This window comes from Phyllostomus hastatus, unplaced genomic scaffold, assembly GCF_019186645.2.
Source record: "Phyllostomus hastatus isolate PE091 unplaced genomic scaffold, TTU_PhHast_1.1 phas_scaffold_21, whole genome shotgun sequence".
Taxonomy (NCBI): Eukaryota; Metazoa; Chordata; class Mammalia; order Chiroptera; family Phyllostomidae; genus Phyllostomus; species Phyllostomus hastatus.
In genome coordinates this window covers 44,651,676-44,672,474 of record NW_025334017.1, presented here as the reverse complement: position 1 = coordinate 44,672,474, position 20,799 = coordinate 44,651,676, and the positions used below count along the sequence as shown (strand labels likewise).

The 20,799-nt window shown below is 59.4% G+C and overlaps 1 protein-coding gene across 2 annotated transcripts in view; it reads left to right on the top strand.

The window, feature by feature from the left end:
* The window catches only part of NDRG1 (N-myc downstream regulated 1), a 40,041-nt gene that overhangs the window by 13,272 nt on the left and 5,970 nt on the right, over positions 1–20,799 (top strand). For both annotated transcript variants that reach the window (XM_045861589.1, XM_045861590.1), the window contains exons 4-12: positions 7,781–7,886; positions 9,832–9,952; positions 10,494–10,556; positions 11,373–11,433; positions 12,703–12,789; positions 14,943–14,999; positions 17,613–17,716; positions 18,931–18,987; positions 19,755–19,806. In XM_045861589.1, coding sequence (XP_045717545.1) covers positions 7,781–7,886; positions 9,832–9,952; positions 10,494–10,556; positions 11,373–11,433; positions 12,703–12,789; positions 14,943–14,999; positions 17,613–17,716; positions 18,931–18,987; positions 19,755–19,806 — 708 coding nt within the window. The remainder of the gene's footprint in view (positions 1–7,780; positions 7,887–9,831; positions 9,953–10,493; positions 10,557–11,372; positions 11,434–12,702; positions 12,790–14,942; positions 15,000–17,612; positions 17,717–18,930; positions 18,988–19,754; positions 19,807–20,799) is intronic.

The following is a 20,799-nucleotide window of genomic DNA, read 5'->3' as shown; positions in this document are numbered from 1 at the left end:
CAGACCCTGAGTGTTCCCGAAGTCTGTGTGAGCCCCGCAGGTGGTTTCAGGCCCTGGGGTGGGACCGGGAACCGTAGCGCCGTGGGGTCGTGCGGGCTGCCCAGACAAGAGGAGAGGAGCAAGTGCAGGGGGATGCAGGCCGATGCGCTCACCTGAGCCTCTGTCTGCACGTCGCCCAGGTATCCCGCTTCCAGCCCATCCCAGCTCTTCGTCTCCGTCATCTGTTCTCCCCCTCCCCCACCCCAGGCAACTCTGCTCTTCCCCTGGACCTTGTGTTTCAGTGACGGCCCGGGCCCGCCACCCACGTCCAGAGGCTGGGAGTCTTGGCGCTGTCCTTGGAGGGGGTGGGGGGCAAAGTGGGGGAGCGGCTGGAAACGTGGGCTGTTATGAGGAATGGGTACACGAGTGTCTCCCCAAGATCAGTGTTCAGGCACGTGGAGGTTCGCCCTTTCTTGGCTCTTTGACGCAGAGCGAGTTGCTTCGGCTCCCCTCGGCCTCAGTTTCCTCATCTGGGAAGTGGGGAGAGGAGAGCCACTCCAGTCTTGCGTCAGCGGCAGAGGAGGGAGGACAAGGACGGGGGCCCTGATGTGGTGTCGCCCTCATCAGTGTTGGGTCCGTGCTCTGTCTACTGACTCTGTTGTGAGTCCCCACCCCCTTTTTTCTCTTTTTTTGGCATGTCTGTGTGTGGTCAAGTCCACAGACGCTAAAAGGTACCATGGGAACCCCCCGTAAGTGTGCCCTTCGGGGCAGTCGGTGCGTCCGCACTGCTGGGCAGCCGTCCCCGGCGTCCACCCCAGAGCCACTCTCATCCTGTGGACCGGCTCCGGTCCCCGCGAGACGCGGAGTCCTGGGTCGTTTCCCCGTGGCCCCGCAACCCCCGTCCTCCTCCCTGTCTCCATGACTGTACCCACTTTAAGTATCTCCTGGTGGCGGAATCGGACGACGTTGGTCTGTCTGCGGTTGGCTGACTTCCCTCACGGGATGTCTTCGGGTTCACCCGTACTGCGGCCTGGATCGGAACTTCCTCTTCTCTGAGGCCGGGCACCCTCCCATCGTGCGTGGAGACCACGGGCTGTTTGTCCGTTCCCCTGTCAGCGGGCACTGGGGTTGCTTCCAGCTTTCGGCTGTCGAGAACAGTGGGTGTCCCAGTGTCTGTCTGAGGCCTTGCTTCGAATCCTTTCGGGTGTGTACCCAGGAGTGGAATTGGTGGATCACGTGGCTACCGCAGACCTTTGAAATCTCGATTGTTGATCTGGAAGCAGGAAAACGTCGTCTGTGTGAAGCTCACCCCTCACTCGTGTGTTGTTTTCCATTGCACAGCCTGGTTCCGAGTTCCTGCCCCAGGCACGCGCGGGCAGTTGGTAGAGCAGAGACCTGGAGTCCTGGCCCCGACTCCCGGGACAGGCCCCCTCGAAGGCTGCTCAGGCCGGGGCGGGCCGGGGTGCTGCGCCCTCGGGACATCAGCCGAGGGGGGGCCTGAAGACCCTGGGAGGAAGCCTCGGGGAGGACCTGGGGCAGGCGGGGGGGCCAGCCTGGGCTGAGCCCTCTCAGGCACGCACAGCTGTCCCGGGAAGCTGGGGGCGCTTTTTCCATTGTGGCTCCTTTGCCTTTAATAATGTCAGCCTGGCGTTGTCGTAGGTGCTGGGGACACAGTGGTGAGCATGACAGGCAGTGGCCCCTGTCATCAGGAACTTAATTCTAGACTAAGAGCTGAGCATTAGGGAGCATGGGACATGCCCCAAGCGTCATTCTGACTGTGTCACACGTTTTGCTCACCTAATGCTTGAAACAAATCTTATACCCATTTGACAGATGGAGAACCTGAGGCACTGAGAGGTCACGTAACTTGGCTGAGGTCACAGGGTTGGAAAGGGGTAGGGCTGGGGTGCAAACGCAAGCATTGCGTTTGACTGAAACCGCTCCTCTGACTCCCCAGCAGGGGAGGACACAAACATAAGCAAAATTAAGCAAACGTGACAATCCCAGCTACTGTAGGGACTGGGAAGATGACAGCGCCGGCTGACGTGATGGGGCGTGGCCTTAGGGTGAGGGGTCAGGAAAGGCTTCTGGAGGAGGTGACGTTGTACTGAGACCTGAAGGCTAGATGGGGCCAGGCATGCGGCCCGAGAAGATTCGGGGCTGATCTGTCCAGGCAGAGGCGGCAGTGCATGCGCAGGGCTCTGGCCGGCCCCGGTGCCGAGCCGGCCGGGGTGGAGCGAGTTCTCCCTGTTCACCCGCCAGCCTTCCCGGTGAATCCCAGCGTCTGAGCTGGGTCTGGCTGCTGAGCGACGCTTTGTCGAGGCCGGTTCCAGACTCTTCGTGTAGAACCGTTACTCTGGCTTTGGCTCCTGCAGCTCGCTGACTCATGATATTTGTGGAAGTTCCCCCAAATTTCCAGCAGCCTCCAGCGCCGTGGCTGTGGGGCGCCACAGGGTGTCCTTGGGAAGATGCTGCGTAGCCTGACAACTGATGTCCTCTGTGCCCTGAGGGGTCACGGCTCCCAGGACCGGGCACAGAGAATGACAGAGCCCTGATGAAGGGTGGCAGCCAGGTCTACCAGCCCAGGGACAGGACAGTCTCCTGCATGCTGTGGGTGTCAGCGTCCTCTGATGAGCCAGGCCGGGGCCCGGGCGTTCCCCTGCTCCCTTGCTGAATCTTTTGGGACTGCACCACCCTCCCTACTTTACAGAAGAGGAAACCGAGGCTCTCCCCTGACCAGCAGCTGGGAAGGGGCCTCATGGCACCCAGCTCTGTCTGGCCCCGCCCCGCCCCCTCCACCACGATGCGTCACTGCAGTGCTAAACCTGGAGCAGCCACGCTGGGCCTTGTGGCCTAGATTTCAGCTCACTTTTGCCCTTTGTGTCCAACACAAAAAGTAATTTGCACAGAACTTGGATGTGCTGTGTAACCCGCTGAGCATGAGCTGGCCCCGTCTGGCCAGTGCCTCGGGACTCCAGCGCAAGGAACCCAAGCCGCCTCCCCGCCTGTGTCTGTGAGCAGCAGTGTCACTGCTTGCAGAGCATTTGGTGCTCCAGCGTTAGGGCCAACTCAGGCAGACACACTCTTCCTTTTCCAGAGTAGTCAAGGGTGTGTGTGTGTGTGTGTGTGTGTGTGTGTAAAAACTAGAATCAGAACACACCACGTCGTAGCCCCGAGTGCCACAGCGGTGAGGAGATGGGGGAGGCGTCTGCTGTGCAGCTGCCGGGTGGCCCATCTCAGAAGGCAGCTCAGCCGACAGAGCAGATGGCCTCGTGGCCTTATCTCTCTGTGGCTGACATCACCTTAGGGTGCGCCGTTTGTCTTGGCCTGGGTGATGTGTAAGGCAAATCGACCGGTGCCCAGACATGTGAGGTTCTGCCGGCTGCCGCAGCACTGTGCTTCGGGGCCCTCAGAGCACAGGGCTGGGCGGGCTGCTGGCCGGAGATGCTGTGGCCACAGGAAGGGCGCTGCATGAGCGGGCTTTGCAGGGAAGGGCTGGCACCGGGCTCTCAGCGGTTGTGTTTGCAGATCTGACGGGCGGCGTAGGGGGGAGTAGTTTGGGTTCCAGCTCCTTTCTTGGGCTAGAATTCCAGTCAAACCCAAGAATGTCCAAGCTGGCAGGTGCTTTGCGATCCAGCCCCACCCCTTCTGCTCCAGGTGGGGAGGCTCGGTTGGAGGCCGCAGAGGGGAGGGGACAGGAGCGGAGGGTTGGGGAGGGGAGGGGAGGGGAGGGGAGGGGAGGAATATTTGCCTGCTCTCTTACTGGCTCAGGCCTTTCTTGCCAAGGTGGGGAGGCGCCACCTCCTTGGCACAGGCAGACCGGTTTGGAGATGTGAAGGAACTCGCCAAGGGGCACCGTGGAGCTGGCCCCATGTTTGGGCCCGTCCGCCTCTTGAACGTGAAGTGAGCGTGGGGGCCGTCATGGCCGAAGTCTCCGAGCGCTGACCGCGCACCGGGAACCGGGCTGACCTCTCCCGGCAGCATCTCACGTCATCCTCACAGCCGCCCGGCGAGGGAGGAATTACGGCTGTCTTCTTTTCTGGTTGAAGCGCGAGGCCCAGAGAGGGTTTAAGGGATTTGCTCAGTGTCACCCCACGATGAGATAGATGATGAGCTCTGACTCCGTCTCTGCGTCTGGAGCCAAAGTCCGTGTAACTAAGGGGGACGGGGTAGGGGGGGCGGGCAGATCCCAGCCCACTGTCCGTCATGCTTCCCGAGGCCCCAGATCGCCTGCCCTGTCGGATTTGCTGTTCCTAATTCCTTCCACCTGGATCTTTTTTCATTCCGAGGGTTTGATTTGATTTGGTTTCCATGGAATCTGTGTTTGTGTGCTCAGCGGGGCTCTGCTGGCAGTGAGCTGATGTTCCCACAGGGCCGCGGGGTGCTGGGGCAGGAGGGCGGTGGGAGGGTCCCCTGAAGTCTGGCTCCAGCTCTGGAGGTCGGGGTCTGGTGGGACTGGGCCGGGGGACATCTGATCCTTGTTGGGGGGGCCGGGGGAGGTGCTGATTTCTGTCCCTGTGCTCTCGGAAGCAGCCCTGCTCCCAGGGAAAAATGGAAACGGTGACCTTTTCCTAATTTCATTCTTTCCACACAGTTGCTTCTTGGTTTCGTGCCCCCTGACTGAAGGTGGGCGGGACTCAGGCTTGGAAATCCTCCGCCCACCCTTTCCCATCCTTGCCCTCCTCACCCCGCCCCGGCCCCCACCCTCCGGGACAGCCACTGGGACTGAGAGCTGACCCTGCGGCAGATGGCGGCAGCGCTCATCGGGGTCCGAGCAAGATGAGGCTTTCCCTCTCCCGCCCTCCTGGTGGAGCGGGGGGGAGGCGCGCCGCCCCCACCCGGCATCCCCATGGCGGGGGTCCTCCCAGGCCCGTCCAGTCCAGGCCACCAGGCTGACCGAGAGTGGACACCCTTCTCCTGGGGAACAGGTGCAGGGGATGGAAGCAGGTTGGGGGCAGTGCGTGTGCCCCTTGGCCAGTCGCCGGACTTCCCCAGGGACTTAGTTCTCTAACCTGCAACCCTGGGGGAGCGTCACTGAAGTAAACAGCCTGGGCCTGGGCAGGCGGGCCTCCTCTGCTCCCTGCTCCCCGCCCTCTGCTCGGCGGTTGTCCACCCCTCTGCTTGTTCGTCCCCTAAGCCAGGAAAGGCGCTGCTGCTGCTCCGAGCTCTTTCTTCCCTGAAGGATCCCGCTCATCCACGTGGGTCCCGCTTCTCGCCCCGTTCCCAGGCGGACGCCCCTCCGCCCGCAGCAGCTCACTGCCCGACTCTAACTTCTCTTTCTCCGCGTGAAGAGATCCGAGAAAGGGAGGCAGTAGCCCCAGGGCCCTGCTGCAGCCCTGGGGCTCAGGGCTCGGAGGCCCCGGGACCTTGCCGGACCCTCACGCTACCTGCAGGTGTGTGCCTGTGGCCGCCAGCTTTCGGCCCCCGCGGCTGGCTTTTCCCTTCTGGGAAATGGCTCTCCAGGCTTCAGAGTGTTTGCCCAGGGAGGGGCGGCTGTCCTCCCTGCAAACGCTTTTGTGTTCCTGCCACAGGCACACCCCTCCTGGTCATGCTTTATCCTTATGTGCTCCTTACCCACATGGAAAGGATGAGACGGATGGCACCACCGGGCCTGCCCCTCCCCCACTGCGGGCACGGGAGCGGAGCCAGGAAGACGGGGGAGGGGCGCGTTAATTCGCACAAACATGGTGGTCTGGAGCCTCTGTTCTCATGGTGTGCCTCTCTTTCCTCAAGAAGCCTTGACTTAATTAATGCTCTGTCTGATTAGCCAAAACCAGCTTCCTTTGCCTTGTCCCATCGGGTGCCCCCTGCCCTCGGGCCATGCCTGGACCTGGGCTTGCTGGACTGTGGGAGGGCAGCCCAGCACGCCGGCTGACTCGGGGCCTGTGGAAGCGTGTCATCCATCCTCTTAGAGTCCAAAGCCCTCAGTGTCTCCCTAGGGCCTCGCTGAGCAAGGGTCCCGGAGGGAGGCGACGGCAAGGGGCCTCCGAGTTCCCCTGGGTCATTCCACCCAGCCGTCGGGGCTGGCCCTGGGGCTTCAGACTAATCGTCCCTGGGACAGGTGTCCATGACAATGGCCATGGAGGGGAAGCTACAATTTACAAAACATTTCCCCCATCATCTCTACTTCAGTTTTAGTCTTGGCAGCGTGGCCACGGGTGCACGGTGGACGTGTCATCTTCCGTTGTAGTTCGTACAGGCCCAAGAGGTGTTGGGTGCTGTCTTCACCACCTGGCAGGTGGCAAGCGGTGTAGACAGTGGGGACCGGTGCCATTCCAGCACTTTCTGGCTTGCACGTGGTGTAGACCGCAGACCGCTAGGTGCCCCCTGTGGGCTGGAACCTGACGGAGGCAGAGCTGGCCTTTCCCTCTGGGAACTGGCCGTCAGCTGCGGGAGGCAGCCGCGCAACAGGTGTTTGTTCTCATGAAGATGCGGCAGGCAGAGACCGAGGGGCCGGATGCACGTCTGGGGAGGAGCGGCGGTTGGTTCTCTGTTCCGTGTGCTGGTTCGCAGAGGTGCCGGGAGATAAAAGCCGTCTACAGTCCCGTCGACGGGGGACCTGGCTCACTGCATCCCTCTTTCGAGAGTCACAGTGCATGCCACACATTAAAGGTTTCCTTCCCTCACGCGGCTCCTGGCGCAGAGTAGAAACCAGATGTCAGCGGGCACAGGCTTTGGACTCGGACGGTCCCGGGTTCAGATCCTGCTGCACCATCGCAGCCGTGTGACCTGGGGAGGGCTCCTTCCCCTCTCTCGACCTCGGTCTCCCGCGGACGGCCATTACCCAGCAGGTCCGAGAACCAGCTGTGAGCAGGCAGCTGGGCCAGGGCCTGAGGATGTAACAGTAAACAGCGGAGGCAGCCCCTGCCTTCTTGGACAGGTTTAGCTTTGGCTCCACAGCTGTGTAATTTTAAGTCAACATCTGTCACTCATCCCCACCCCAGGGGGACTGCTGGGGACATCCTAGATGCCAGCCAGAGCTGGGTGTCCCATACCTGCCACCAAGGGCCACCGTGTACTGAGCATCCCCTTTCCACCAGACCCCAAGCCTGTCTCCTCTGCTCAGGAACCTGGGGCCCAGGTGGCTCGCTCTTCATCTTACAGGTGCAGACCTGGGGGCTGGGAAGGGCTGCGGAAGGGTGGAGCTTAGATTCGAACCCTGATGTCCCAGGCTGGTGGGGACACTGCCTGGCCTGGCCTATTTTTAGAGGGTGCCATGTGGGTCAGCCGGGGAGACAATAGAGAATGTGGTCGCCATAATGCACCATTGTTCCTGCAGCGGCTGCAGGGCCAGGCTGGGCCCAGCAGATGATCCGTGGCCCCCACTGGGGGCTGGGTCATGGCTCCCAGGTCTGGATTTCTCCAGTGCTGGTGCAGGCAGGAGGGGGGGCAGAGTCAGGGAGATGGGCGGCTCCGTGTTCAGAGGACTTCCTTTCCTCTCTCCTTCCTTCCTTCCTTCCTTCGGTCCCTCCCTCCTTTCTTTCTGAGACTTGTCCCTCAGAATGACAACCATGGATTTCAAAGAATGGGAGACCGACCTGGTCCAATGCCACAGCCCCCTCATGGGCTAATTCCTCTTTCCCTCCATGGGCTTCTGTTGCCCTGCCCTGCCTGACTCTGGGATGGGGTTCACCAGGCAGAGCATCGCTGCCCACGCCCAGGGCGCTCCTGGCCAGATGGGGCACTGGGCGCTCCCTCAGCACCCAGCCGGCAGCACCCTGGTGTCTGCCGTCCGCGCTGAAGCCACGCCGAGGCTGCGCGGCCCACCTGACAGCCCCCTCTGTCCGCTCTCTCCCCTCAGGAGCAGGACATCGAGACTGTGCATGGCTCCATTCACGTCACCCTGTGCGGGACCCCCAAGGGGAGCCGGCCTGTCATCCTCACGTACCACGACATCGGCATGAACCGTAAGTTCCGAGGACCCACGGTTTTCTAGTGTGCCTGTTCCCGCCGAGGAGGGGGGGAGAGGGGCGTTAGGGAGGGCTGGCGGCGGGGGCTTTCTGGAGCGGCCCTGGGAGGAACTCCTGCCGCACGTTAGAAGAGTCTGGAACACACTGCAGGGGGGCTGCGGACCTGTCTGGGTGCCTGGAGCTGCTGGGAACTCGGGGAGCCCTCACCGTCCGCCTGTGTGACAATGACTTCTTTCAACGAACGAATACAATGGTGTTTAGTACTTTCCGAGTTGTGCAACCGCCATCACAATCAACTTGAGCGTGTTACCATGCTGGAAAAAAACCCCTCTTGTCTATCACCCCCCTTTCCCTTTCCTCCCAGCCCCTGGCAGCCACGGGGCCACTTTAAGGATCTGCCTGTCCTGGACGTTTTATAGAAACGGGATCACACAGTAGGTCGTCTTTCTGCTGCGACTGGTCTTCCGTGACGTTTTCCATTGTCATGCACACCGTAGCATCCATCAGTCCTTCCTTCTCTTCCGCCCAACGATCTCCCCCTGCATGGATCTACCATGTTTTGCCCTCCCGCCCTCTGACTGACGGGCGGTTGGACTACTTCCCCATCTCTCCTCTTCCGAGCGCGGCTGCTGGGAACGTGGAGACTGTGAATTCTCCGGATCCCCAGAAAGTGTGACCATATGTGCGTCCCCCGTTCTTCACAGATGGGAATGGCACGAGAGCCCCTTTGTGCTACAATCAGGCCGAATGGGAGTGAGTCTCCCCGGGATGCTTCGGAGGCACGGGGAGGCCCCTCCGGCCCAGTAATCTCTGTGCACTGGAGCTCAGCCAGCGGGGTGCTCGCTTGGCTCTTGATTGACAGGCTGCCTGGTTTGCATTTTTGTTCTTTCCGTGTATGAGCACCCTTTGAGGCTGGAGAGGATGCCAGTCACTGAAAACTGTTTCTTTTCTTCACTCTCACGCCTCTTTTATCTTACTTCCTCCCCTGTGCACCGCCCCCCCGCCCCGCCCGTGTCTGTTATATATCAGATGCCTGGGCAGCACTGTGACAGCGACCAGCTTCTTTCACTGACTCTGATGAGGAAATGGAATCGCAGGTGGTGGCGATGCTAACTGCCATTAACAAAGACCCAAAACCTCTGTGGCTTAACACGATATGTGTTCTTTCTCACTCATTTAACAACTCGGGGGGCGTTCTATGTGGCTCCTTCCACGTGGTGGGTCAGGGCCCCAGGGTCCTAACGGCCATGGCTCTGCCATCCCCTGGAGCCTCAGAGGGCTCTGCACCTGGCAGGTAGCTGACAGAAGAGAGAGAGAGAGAGAGAGAGACCTGGAGGACTGAGTAGCAGGTGTTACAAGGCAGAGGCAAGACTCCCACGCTATTGGCCAGAACCTGAGCACGTGACTGCCTCTAATTACAGGGGAGGCTGGGAAATGTAGTCCAGCTGTGTGCCCGGGATGCAAAGAGAATTGGTTTGGTAACCAGCTGGCCGTCTTTGCTTCGGGCTGTCAACAATTAGGAGACTCACCCACAGCCACGTAACAAGTGGGAGGTCCGCGCTTTGTCTCCTGTGCTTCTCCCCGTTTGAAAATCTCCCGTGCCCTGGCCAGCGTCCCCGACAGAGGGTTTGGGAGACCCAGGGAGACAGTGTCAGTGGAGTAGCCGCACTGGAAGTTTAAGGTCCTCCACCAGCGGGTACAGCAGAGTTTACGGACCGGCCCCACCGCCACACCCCTCTCCTTTCCCAAGGCTCACTCTTGCCTTTCATCACCAGAGGAAAGCGGGACAGGGGAGCAACAGGTCGGCATTCTTTCTTACGAGTTTCGTTTCCTTCTGCCCAACGGAAGGGCAGCAAACAAAATGTATGCGCTTTGTACGGAGCCAGCTGGTTCATTCCGGCCTTACTTCTCCCCTCTCCTCTCTCCCCGGCCCGATCTCCAGACAAAACCTGCTACAATCCCCTCTTCAACTCTGAGGACATGCAGGAGATCACCCAGCACTTTGCCGTCTGCCACGTGGACGCCCCTGGCCAGCAGGACGGCGCTGCCTCCTTCCCCATGGGGTGAGAGGGGGAGGGGTGAGAGGGGGGGCTCCTGCCCCAGGAGGGGGGAAGGGAAGCCTTGGAGGGCGGAAGCAGGTAGTGGGGGGAGGCGTTAGCCTGGCTTTTAATTTTTATTATCGCAGTAAAATAGCCTCTTCCGTAAAGCCACTTCCTCAGCCTTGGTGATACTTATAATCTTTATATATGGAGGGAGAGCATAGCAACCTCACTGGGTCGTTGCAAGGATTAAATGAGCTTACAGTGCTCATCAGATGCCCAGGGCGGGACCTGGCACCCAGGAAGCAATCGGTAAAGGGCTGTTTCACAAAGAGATTGGCGGAGGATTAGGGGTGGAGCCGTCCTTGCTTACACAGCGCAGGCTGTGCTCACCGGGGCGCTGGCAGTGAGCACTATCAGGGCACGTGATGGGGAGTCTGGGTGCCCGGGGCAGGTTGCCGCGTGGTCCCTCCCCTTTGAGCCCGTTCCTGTGGCGTGGTCCCTTTCCCCCGGGGTCCCGGCCCTCGCTAACACCTGTGTGTGTGTGTGTGTGGCTTCTCCCAAGGTACATGTACCCCTCCATGGACCAGCTGGCTGAGATGCTGCCCGGAGTGCTGCACCAGTTCGGGTGAGAGCGAGGGGCCGCCCCCCCCACCAGCCTGCAGGGAGGGGTGGCTTCTATATAGCGTCTGCCCCTCCTTTGGCCTCCATCTGACCTGACCGCTGAGATTGGGGTGGGAGCGTGGAGCTCAGGGAAGAGATTCACTCGGCTCACTCGCACTCACCATGTTCACATTCTCTTCCTGCAGCCTGCTCCTTGCAAGGTGGGCTGTGCTCTCTGAGTGATAACATCACCCAATGACAGCACCCCCCACCCCACCCCCGATCCTTCCCGGCCTTCTCTTTTCTCCCCGCTTTGTCTTTCCGACGGAGCGTGCTGGACTCGCATGGCCTGACCCCTCCACTCTTCTCTCTCCAGGCCCTCCTTCTTCCAAGGCTCCTTTTCTTCTGATTCGAGCCTTCGGTGTGAGGACGACACCTTAGACTTCTTGCCCAGTCCCTTTTCCTGCCAAGCGTTAGAATCCCAAAAAATAGCTCAGGAGCAGGAAGGAGCGCTAATGGGCTTTCCCGTCAATGTCAGACGGTCCCTGAGTGCCCGCCCGGGCTCAGTCAGAGGGGAAGTGAGGGAAGGGGACGCGTCCCTCCAAGGTCATGGCCTTCTGTGAGTCCATGAAGCAGGATGCGTTTCAGGTCACGAGGGGACAGGACGGCAGTGTGTCCCCCCACTCTGCCCCGCCTGCCAGCCACCCTCAGTGGGGACCGGGACAGACACCGGGGTGGGCGAGGTTCCCCGGGGACCAGGAGTGGGGACGAGGGTTGGAGGGTGGTCAGGGCTCGCGGTGCCCACCTCTTCCGTGACGTGCGTGTTTCTTTCTGCTCTCAGGCTGAAGAGCGTCATCGGCATGGGGACTGGGGCCGGTGCCTACGTCCTCACTCGATTTGCGGTGAGTTCTTGGGCATTTTCTAAAAATTACATTTTATTTATTTCTAATTTGATTTCTTTATTTTTAGACAGAGGGGGAAGGAGGGAGAAAGAGAGGGAGAGAAACATCAATGTGTGGTTGCCTCTTGCATGTCCCCTAGTTGGGGACCTCGCCTACAACCCAGGCATGTGCCGTGACTGGGAATCAAACCAGCGACCCTTTGGTTCGCAGGCCTAGTGCTCAGTCCACTGAACCACACCAGCCAGGGCTAAAAATTACATTTTAAGTGAAATTAATTCAAGACAGAGGAAGGAAATTGGGAAGGCATCAAAAATCCCAAAAGGGAAAAGGAAATGACCCATCCTTCCATTTCCCAGGGGAGGACCACAGTTCACATTGTGATGTGTGTTCCGGAGTTGTGTGTGTGTGTTGTGTATCGCTTACACACAGACCACTTTCCTTTTCCCTTCACTGAAGCAGCCCGCCAGACACACTCTGTACGATCCGCTTGGCACCCGGAGCAGTCAACTCGGGGCAGGCCCTCATGTCCCTGAGTGTCCTGCTGTGCCACTTCTTTGTGACAGCTTTCATACTCAGGGGACTCTTGGGTCCTGGCTAATTCTAAACTAGAATCAGAGCTACCTGTGTTAACATGACAGTTGCCACTTATGTGACTGCGGGCCCAAGACAGGGCTGCTGGGCCCCTGTAGCCGGTAGCAATTGTTTAAAAATGCAACGGTGCTCATTTTATGCAACCAGATGTGTTCTGACCGCCTATCATTCACTGGACTTGGCTAGAGGTTAGGAATGCTGACATAGGTACAACGTGGTCTGACTGTCTGGGTCTAAACTGTATCTCATATATACCCATATATGTGTATGAAATACATACATTCTTGTGCAAGTAACAGAATTCTTACTGATTGCTAAAGAGCCTTTCTGAGCCTGTCTGATCATGAGGTTGATCGTATGATATACCCATTTCACAGCTAGGACAGCTGAGGTACGCCAAGGTGTCGTGACTTGTCCAAGTAGGTCCGCCGAGCACGTGTGCATCTGTGTCTCGTGTGGCTTCCTCTGCCTACTCCCTCAGGGACCCGATGCAGTGTTCCCTGAGCTGAGACCTCAGTTCTGCATAGGGCAGGGGCTGGAGACCCTCGAGAGCACAGGCCGCCCTGGTGTCCCACACGAGCGCTTTCTTGGTCCTCCTCTCCACCTTCGGTTTGACTTAAAGTTCCTGGTATCTCAGGTTGCCAGCTTGTGTCCCTCACCTCGTGTCTTGAATTGCAGCTGAACAACCCTGAGATGGTGGAGGGCCTGGTCCTCATCAACGTGAACCCTTGTGCGGAGGGCTGGATGGACTGGGCGGCGTCCAAGGTGAGTCTGGGGGCCTGGGCTGGCGGGATCCCAAAACGCAGGGGTGCCCTCGCCTCTGCCGGAGGAGCGGCAGAACCGAGAGACCCCTCCTGCTCGCACCCTTTCGCCAGCCCCGACTCCCCTCGCTCGGACCCGAAAGCAGGTTTCCTCTGCTTGGCTTGGAGTAGTCCACTGGCCTCAGATAGTGGCCACTTGGATACCCACAGGACACTGCTGGGTAAGCCAGCAAGGCCAGGGGCCCCAGGCCAGCTTTGACAAGCCCTGTGGGCAGAAGTACTGGCTGGGGACTGAGTGTCTGCTGGGCTTTTCTCGGGATGCTGAGAATAAAAAGATGAACAGGACAGGTGCCTCCGATCCCAGGAACCCACGTGTCATCGATGCAAAAGAAGTGTGTAGTTGGTACTTAGTTTTACGACAGTAGTCATCAGCTAGCGTGGATGGAACGGTTACCAGTGGTTATTGGTGCTCTCCGTGGCTGTGGGTGTGCGTGACCTTATCTACCCCTCGTGGGACCGCTGGGAGTGGGGGCTGTCACACCATGCGCAGAGGGGGAGGCAGTGAAGGAGGTGGCTGAGGAAGCTGTCCGGGGCCGCACACATGAGGCGGATGGAGAGTTGGGCCGGGACGCAGAGCCCTTGGACCTGTGGCCCTCGGCCCCCGCTCCGTGCTGTGCTCGAGGGCCCTCGTGATGCCCGTGTCAGAGGCCCCCCGACCCGGGCACTTCGGGCTGGGCACAGAAGGGGCGGGACATGCCCCTTCCTGGAACACGGGACCCACATTACCTCGGGAAGCTCTACTCCAGCTGGTGGTCTAGGGTTCCTTGTTTGCTAAAAATGATCATTTGTTGTTGTTGTTGTTGTTGTTTTCGTTGTTTTCATAAAAGCCCCAGTATTGGCCAAAGAGACGGGGAAACCATTTCAGTTGAAACAGGACAGAGCCTTCCAAGCTGGGGCCATCCTGGAGTGTGTTTGTGCCAAGGCTAGGGTGGTGGCTGTCGGAGCAGGAGGGTCAGAGGGGTCACACCCCGCCTCCCTCCCCCTCCTCCCGCCCCTGTCCTGGCCAGCCAGTCTGATGTTGCCTTTCTTCCTGGAACATTCTTCCAGAAGGCGGGAGCCCTTCCCTCCGGCCTGCGTGACATTCGGGAGCGGAACACACTCCCTGTTTTTTATTTTATTTTCCAGCAAAGGAAGTGACATTCCAGGCAGCCAGTTTGGCTCCCGGAGAGCTGTTCTGGGCCAGACGTGCAGAGCCGGGGGCATCAGCCGAGCCGCGGGCTGCAGTGCAGCCTGAGGGGCGGTGTGGGTTTTCATAGCGGCACCGCATCCTTCCTCTCTGACCCCCGCCCTGGGGGGGGAAAGACCTACATCAGGGTCTGCTGTGGGTCAGGCACCGGGGCCAGAGCCTGTGACGTGTGTAGTTGCTCCCATAATCCCCATCGTGACCTGTGACTTGGAGGTTCCTGGCACCCTTAGCTGCGGATGAGCAGTGTGAGCTCCAGCGGCTTTGCAGCCTTCCCTGGGCGCCCAGCGGGGGGCCCCCAGGCCCTGCCTGCCGCCGCAGGGGGTCAGCACACGTCTATGGAGCTCCTGCTGTGTGTCTAGCATTTATGGAGCTCCTGCTGTGTGTCTAGCATTTATGGAGCTCCTGCTGTGTACCTAACCTAGCATTGTTGTTAGAGGTAAAAAGAAGAAAACCATTTGTTTCTTTAATAAGCTCAGTTTATTTGGAGAGAGGAAAGTGGCTTGAGGAGATGATCTGTAGGGTCACCCAGGGAGAGCAGGCCCTGAGGTCTGGCCTCGGGCAGCTCTGCGTGTGTTTAGGGGAAACGGATGGTCGTCTTTGCTGACGAGCTGGTGCGCTGTGCAGCAGGGAAAGCCAGGAGCGAGCGGGCCCGCTGAGCACATGTGTGCGTCCTCTGTGCCCGAGGCTCTGGGGAGAAGCAACAGACGGAGACCCAGGCCCTGCCTGCCAGGGCCTCAGTCTCGTAGGTCCCCAGAGACCGGTATCCGAGCCCCCCTCGATGGGGCGCCCCCCTCGACGGGGCGTCCTCAGACCCGAGTGCTGGCCGCCCCGAGGGCCGAGGGGGTTGGCTGACCTCGTCTCCCCACGGCGAATGCCCTCTCCCTAACCCCACACCGTTTCTGTCCCCGCAGATCTCCGGGTGGACCCAAGCCCTCCCCGACATGGTGGTGTCCCACCTCTTTGGGAAGGTGAGTAGCGCGGCCTGGCGTCCGGGTGTCCCCTCTGAGTGAGCGTGTGCTGCCGGCACGTGGGGCAGAGACGCGCCAGGCGTGGCGCCAGTGCCACCAAATAACAGGGCGTTATTCATACTCACCCAGCCGTCTGTTCTGTCTGTTTTTAACGTAAGTCTTTTTATTAAGCAAAAGTGTAAAATCTGACAAATGCTGACCGGTTCTGAAATACCCCTCGGCTGCCCAGTGCGGGGCGACTTGCTCCGTTTCCTCGGGTGGCCCCTCGTCACCGCCCGCCCCCCAGCTAAGGGTGTGGCCGTGTCAGGTGTGGCTGTGCACAAGCCCAGGGGGCAGGCGGAGGCTCTGCTGTGGGGCGGGGGCACTGTGGCCCCTGCGTTCGGTCCTGGGGTCAGTTTCCTGGGGCTGCAGCAGCAAAGGACCACACACCGGGTGCCAGAAGATCATGAGAATGAATCCTCTTTCAGTCCCGGAGGCCGGGACCTTGGACCCGAGTGCTGGCCAGGCCACAGCCCCTGCATGGGCTCCGGGGAGGGTCCTCCTGGCTTCTCCCGGCACCCAGGCCTTCCCGGGCTCTGGCCGCCCACTCCAGTCCCCGCCCCCGTCTTTACGTGGTCTCCCCTATGTCAGTTTCACGTCTCCTTCTGCCTTTTTCTAAGGACACGTGTCACTGGATTTAGGGACTCCCCCGCCCCTCCCCAGGGATAATCCAGGGTGATGTCACCTCCAGATCCTGAACTTAATCACCTGCACAAAGACCTTTCCCCCCAATAAGTTCATGTGCACAGGGTCCAGGGATTTGGCGTGGACATGTCTCGGGGACCGCCATTCTGCCCACTTTCCTCTGTGGGCTCCACTCCACAGCCTGGTGCCGGTCCTCCCCCCGAGTGGACCGTCCCACTGGTGGGAATGCGCAGAAACCGCAGCCAGTGCTGGGCCTCCTTGGAGGAGGGCGGTCCGGTGCAGGGCGGGAGTCCAGCCTGGCTGCGCTGGGAGCTCCTTGGGGTCTCTGTAGACATCCCAGGTGTCTACAGTTATGTTTTGATCAGAAACCCCAGCACAGCCCCTCAGACTACACTTTCCTGACGTTTCTTTGAACAGCCAGTTGGTCTCTCTGTGGCTCAACTGCTGATTTGATGACGTCGGGCTTGGTGTCGGCCCCGTGCATCCTCCCGCTCGGGCTCTGGCTGCCGCCGGTCACATCAGGCTGTTTGGTGGGACCTGCGGCGTCTGCTGCTGTACGGATGAGAAGCAGGGCCACCAGCTCCTCATGCGTCTGTCCAGCATCCCACGCAGGGGGGGACCGGGGAGGGGAGAGCCTCCGCAAGGCTCCGGCCAGCCCCCGTGGGGCGCGAGACCGTCCTTCCCGGCAGCTTCCCAGTTGCATGAATTGGTGTTTGTTTTGCAAAATCTTCACCTCTCCCCGTGAAAAAATAATAGTTGCTAATACTTGCGTGGATTGTTACAGTTTACAAAGGGCTTTCCAAAGCGCACCACCTCTGCTAAACCCCACAACCTGGTGAAGTGGGTAATATTAACACCCCCCACTTTTTTTTGAGGGCACTGAGGCCCAGGGAGGTTAAGGCGCTTTCCCAAGAAAGGGGCAGTGATGGAGTTGTGAGGGAGGAGGGAACTTTCTTTTGCTCTCAAGGTTCTTTTGGTGGATCAAATAACACAATAGATTTGAGACACGTTAGCACGAGAAAGCGACCAAATTTAACCACATACATATACATATGGGGATCCCGAGTGCGTGAGTGAGTCGGAGACGGGAAGGGAGATGGAGGTGTGTTTGACCTTCTCAGCTGCGGAGGGGCTCGGGAGCCCCAGTGCACCCTGGGGCTGGGGGGGCCACTGCAGGGAGAAAGCGCGGCCAGGAATTCGCGTGCCTGTCGCGTGGGCAGCTGGGAAGCCATTTCTGGTGATAACTCTTATTTTGGGGGCCAGGTTCCTGATTTCAGTTCTACGAGATCACAGGTGGCACACACGAGGCCTGTGGGCCGAACCGGGCCCTCCACCTTGGTTTATCCGGCCCGGCACCTTGTTTCTACCCGGCGGCAGTGCCGAGCTCTCGCTTAGCTGTCAAGGAGGAGTCACATTTATACAGTCCTAAATTACATTCGGCCCTCTGAAGGCGACCGTGAGGCTGGCGTGGCCCCCGGTGAAGATGAGTGTGGCACCCCTGTACTAGATAGTTAAGCCACTAGGGTGCGGAGCTGAAGTTGCTTTCAAGCCCCCAGGGTCTCGGTTGCCTTGGCTCAACTCAAAATAACTTGCCCCCCACTGAGGAGCATCTTGGGGTGGCTTGTTCTGAACCCCTGCAGAGCCAGGCTCAGAGCCAGGGAGCCTGACTTCCAGTCCCAACTGCAAGTCCTGAGCCCGGAAGGGGGTGCTCTGCCCCGCTAGGTGTGTGTCCCTGTAGGCCACCGGCCGACGTCCGCCCAGCGGCCTGCGCCTCGGTGCGGCTTCCCGCGTGCTCCCTCAGTCTCCACGGCAGGTCTGTGGCCCAGGCATCTTCGCTTTGTTACCTCGATAACCTGGAGAACGGAGAGGACTGTGACCAGCCCAGGGCCGCAGGCTCAGGGGAGGACGTCTCTCTCTCTCCGAATGCAGGAGGAAATGCAGAACAACGTGGAGGTGGTCCACACCTACCGCCAGCACATCATGAACGACATGAACCCCGGCAACCTGCACCTGTTCATCAACGCCTACAACAGGTACCGGAGGCCGCACGGCCGCGGCGCGGCCCTTCCTGCCAGGCTCCCTTCGTGGGCCTGGGTCGTGGGGTGAGGCAGAGGGGCATCGTAATATTAGGAGCAGCAGCAGCCTCTGAATTTGAGCAAATAGATGATCAGGACGAGGTGCCCTTAGCGAGGTGCCTCCTGGAGTTCGGAGCACTTTGCCATTCTAGACCACGGGGGGTGTAAACACGAGTGGGACTCGGTCACGCCCTCACAGGGTTGGGAGCACGGGCCTGTGACCACGGCGACCATAGGAAAGGACAGGTGAGAGAGGAAAGCTGAGAGAGAAGCAAAGCACTGGGGGCGGGAGGAGCCCAGGGAGGCTGCTGGGCAGTAGGTGAGTCATTCCCAGGATGGCGGACACCTGCACACAGCCTCTGGCAAGGGTGCAGCCCTCTGTTCCATAACCGGGCGCCTGTCTGGAGCTCGGCTAGGGCAGGAGACAGCTCGGGGCCCCTGGTGCCAGCCAGAAGCTCTGGAATCTCCAGGGAGATTCCATGCAGCCTGCCGGGCCAGCTCTGCCGGGCCAGCTCTGCCCTGCTCCCACTGATGGGGCCCAAAATGAGTTCCCGGGCTCTGTGTCTCCATCCTCCTGTGTTGGAATGTGACTTCATGATGTGCCTTGGCGTCCGTAAGGAAGTCCAGTGTCCACTTCCACCCTCCCAGGCGCTCAGTGGGGGTCAGGGAGTGGCGCTGTATCCCAGCGCGTGAGTGAAGACAGGGAGGCTGAGCGGTCCATTTGTTCTGCAAATGCTTTCTGAGACCTGGAGCTGGTCAGGCTGTCGGATGGGCAGTGGGCACACGGAGGGAACCACGGAGAGCCCAGGACTTGGAGCTGGGGGTGAGAGTGAGGCTCAGACTAAGGGTGGAAGCAGAGACTGATGGAGGGGCTAGCCACTGGTCAGGTGGGGGCTCCAGGGAGGCAGGGGCCCTCTGTGGTGAAGGACATGATTTATACTCGCATGAAAAGAAGGTGTTGGCGGCCACGAGGTGGGCTCTATGGGAAATGTCCCCGAAACCACTTCTATGGACCCCAGGAGGCTGTGGTGTCGCAAAAGCCACGTGACCTCACACAGGCTGTCCGGTGGGTGGCTTGCAATGGCAGGGCCTCCTGGGCTCAGCTCAGGGGGAGGGGCTGCCTCCCGGGGTGGGTCTGCTGATGCGATCAATGGTGATTTTGTCTTCCGTAGCCGGCGGGACCTGGAGATTGAGCGGCCCATGCCCGGAGTGCACACGGTCACCCTGCAGTGAGTTGCTCCTCTCCCCCTCGAGGTCTGGTTAGCTCAGCTCCCAGCTCCCGGCAGGGCCTGCCCTTCTGGTTTGGCAGGACGTGGTGACCAGTGAGAGTCTGCTCAGGGACTGGCACAACCCCGTCTCACTTGTCTTCGCCCTGCGCAGGGGCTCAGCTCCCAGGGTGGCCCCCAGACCTAGGCAGGAGCCTTGGACCGCAGACGAGTTCTGACCACACTTTGGACAGAATTTATTGAGCACCTACTTTGCATCGAATACTGCGTTAGCTTTGCTTCACAGCCCAGGGGTGACTGAGATGCAGGATGCCACCCCCACCCCAAAGTGCCCTATTAAATTAGCAGGAAAAGACAGGTTTGGAAACATGCAACTGTGTTCCACTAGCAGCAGTGGTGCCAACTGTTAGTTCCTTGAGTGAACCACATTATCGGAACCTGAACTTGGCACATGCCCTCTCCTGTGTCAGCCATGTTCTTTTTGTCTCTGATCTTGATTGCTGATGAAACCCTACTCATCCTTCCTTGAGGGGAGGGTGTTTCAAATAAAAAACATCAGGGCATAGAAATTCTCTGGTGAAATTTATACTAAGGTGTAAATGACTAACCTACCTATTTTATTCCAAAAATAAAGCAGAGGGTGGAGGGGAGATGGAGGAAAATGAGCAGAAAGTACCAAAATAATTTTTTTAGAACCTTGGCAGACCTGGGTTCCTAAGAATCGTTAAAATAAACTTTGTATTAATCCTCCTTTTTCTCCCTGCTCCCAGGTGTCCTGCTTTGCTGGTGGTTGGGGACAGTTCTCCTGCTGTGGACGCTGTGGTATGTAGAGACCAGCCCCTGGTCCTTGTGCTTAACTCAGCAGTCCAGATCCGACTGGCTTGTCTGTCTCCCTGCCTCCCTCCTTCTTCCATTGGCCTGTTTCTATGGGCGTGTTTTCCGCTTGGCTTCCTGGCCAGGAGACGTCCCTGCCCTTTGGGAGACCTGGGTGGTGCCCGATCGTCCGACAGGACAAGGGGCGCTGGGGAGCTTGGCTGAAGTGAGGCTTTCTGGCTCCTTTCACCCCTTAGTTTCCTCCCGTGATCTCGTGGAGACACAACACAGGGTCTGCCTTTCCAGCATCCCCACAGCGGGGGACCCGGGACACTTAGGATCTGTGGGGCAGAGACGTGCAGGGATGACACGCTGTGTGCAGTGGGCTGCGCAGCAGGACCCACAGCTGCTCATTTCACGGGGGCCTGGGTGCCTCCCTGAACCCTGAGGCTGCCGTCGTCTCCCCCACTGGGCCTCATGATAGGATGCATCAACAGAGATACATTGTTCATATTGAGGGAGGTGATAGTTCCCCTGTAGGGACCGTGAACTTCACAGGTTACAAGCTGGTATGCTGCCCTGTTTTGGATGTACTTTTAAGAGGCTCATGGACATGGGAGAGAGAAACCAGCTGGGTGGAGGGGATCCCATCAGAAGGACAGTTGTTGGGACTGGGGATGTCAAACCTGCAGCTCCCTGGCCTCAGCGGGTTAGCAAGGCCACTCACTGAGTGAAGATTTCCAGAGCACCTTGTACATGTTCGGTACTCTTCGTAACAACCCCTTACAATATATTCACCTCATTTTATTGAGGAGGAAACTGAGGCTCAGAGAGGTTAAGCGACTTGCCCAAGGCCACACAGCTAGTCATGGCAGGGCTGGGGTGGAAGGCCACATCTGTTCAGTCCCAAATCCTGTGTTCTTCCTTCCATGCTGGTGGGAACACGGGGCCTCTGGGGAGGGGGCAAAGGTCGTGCCTTTGGCTCCAGGTAGAAATGAACAA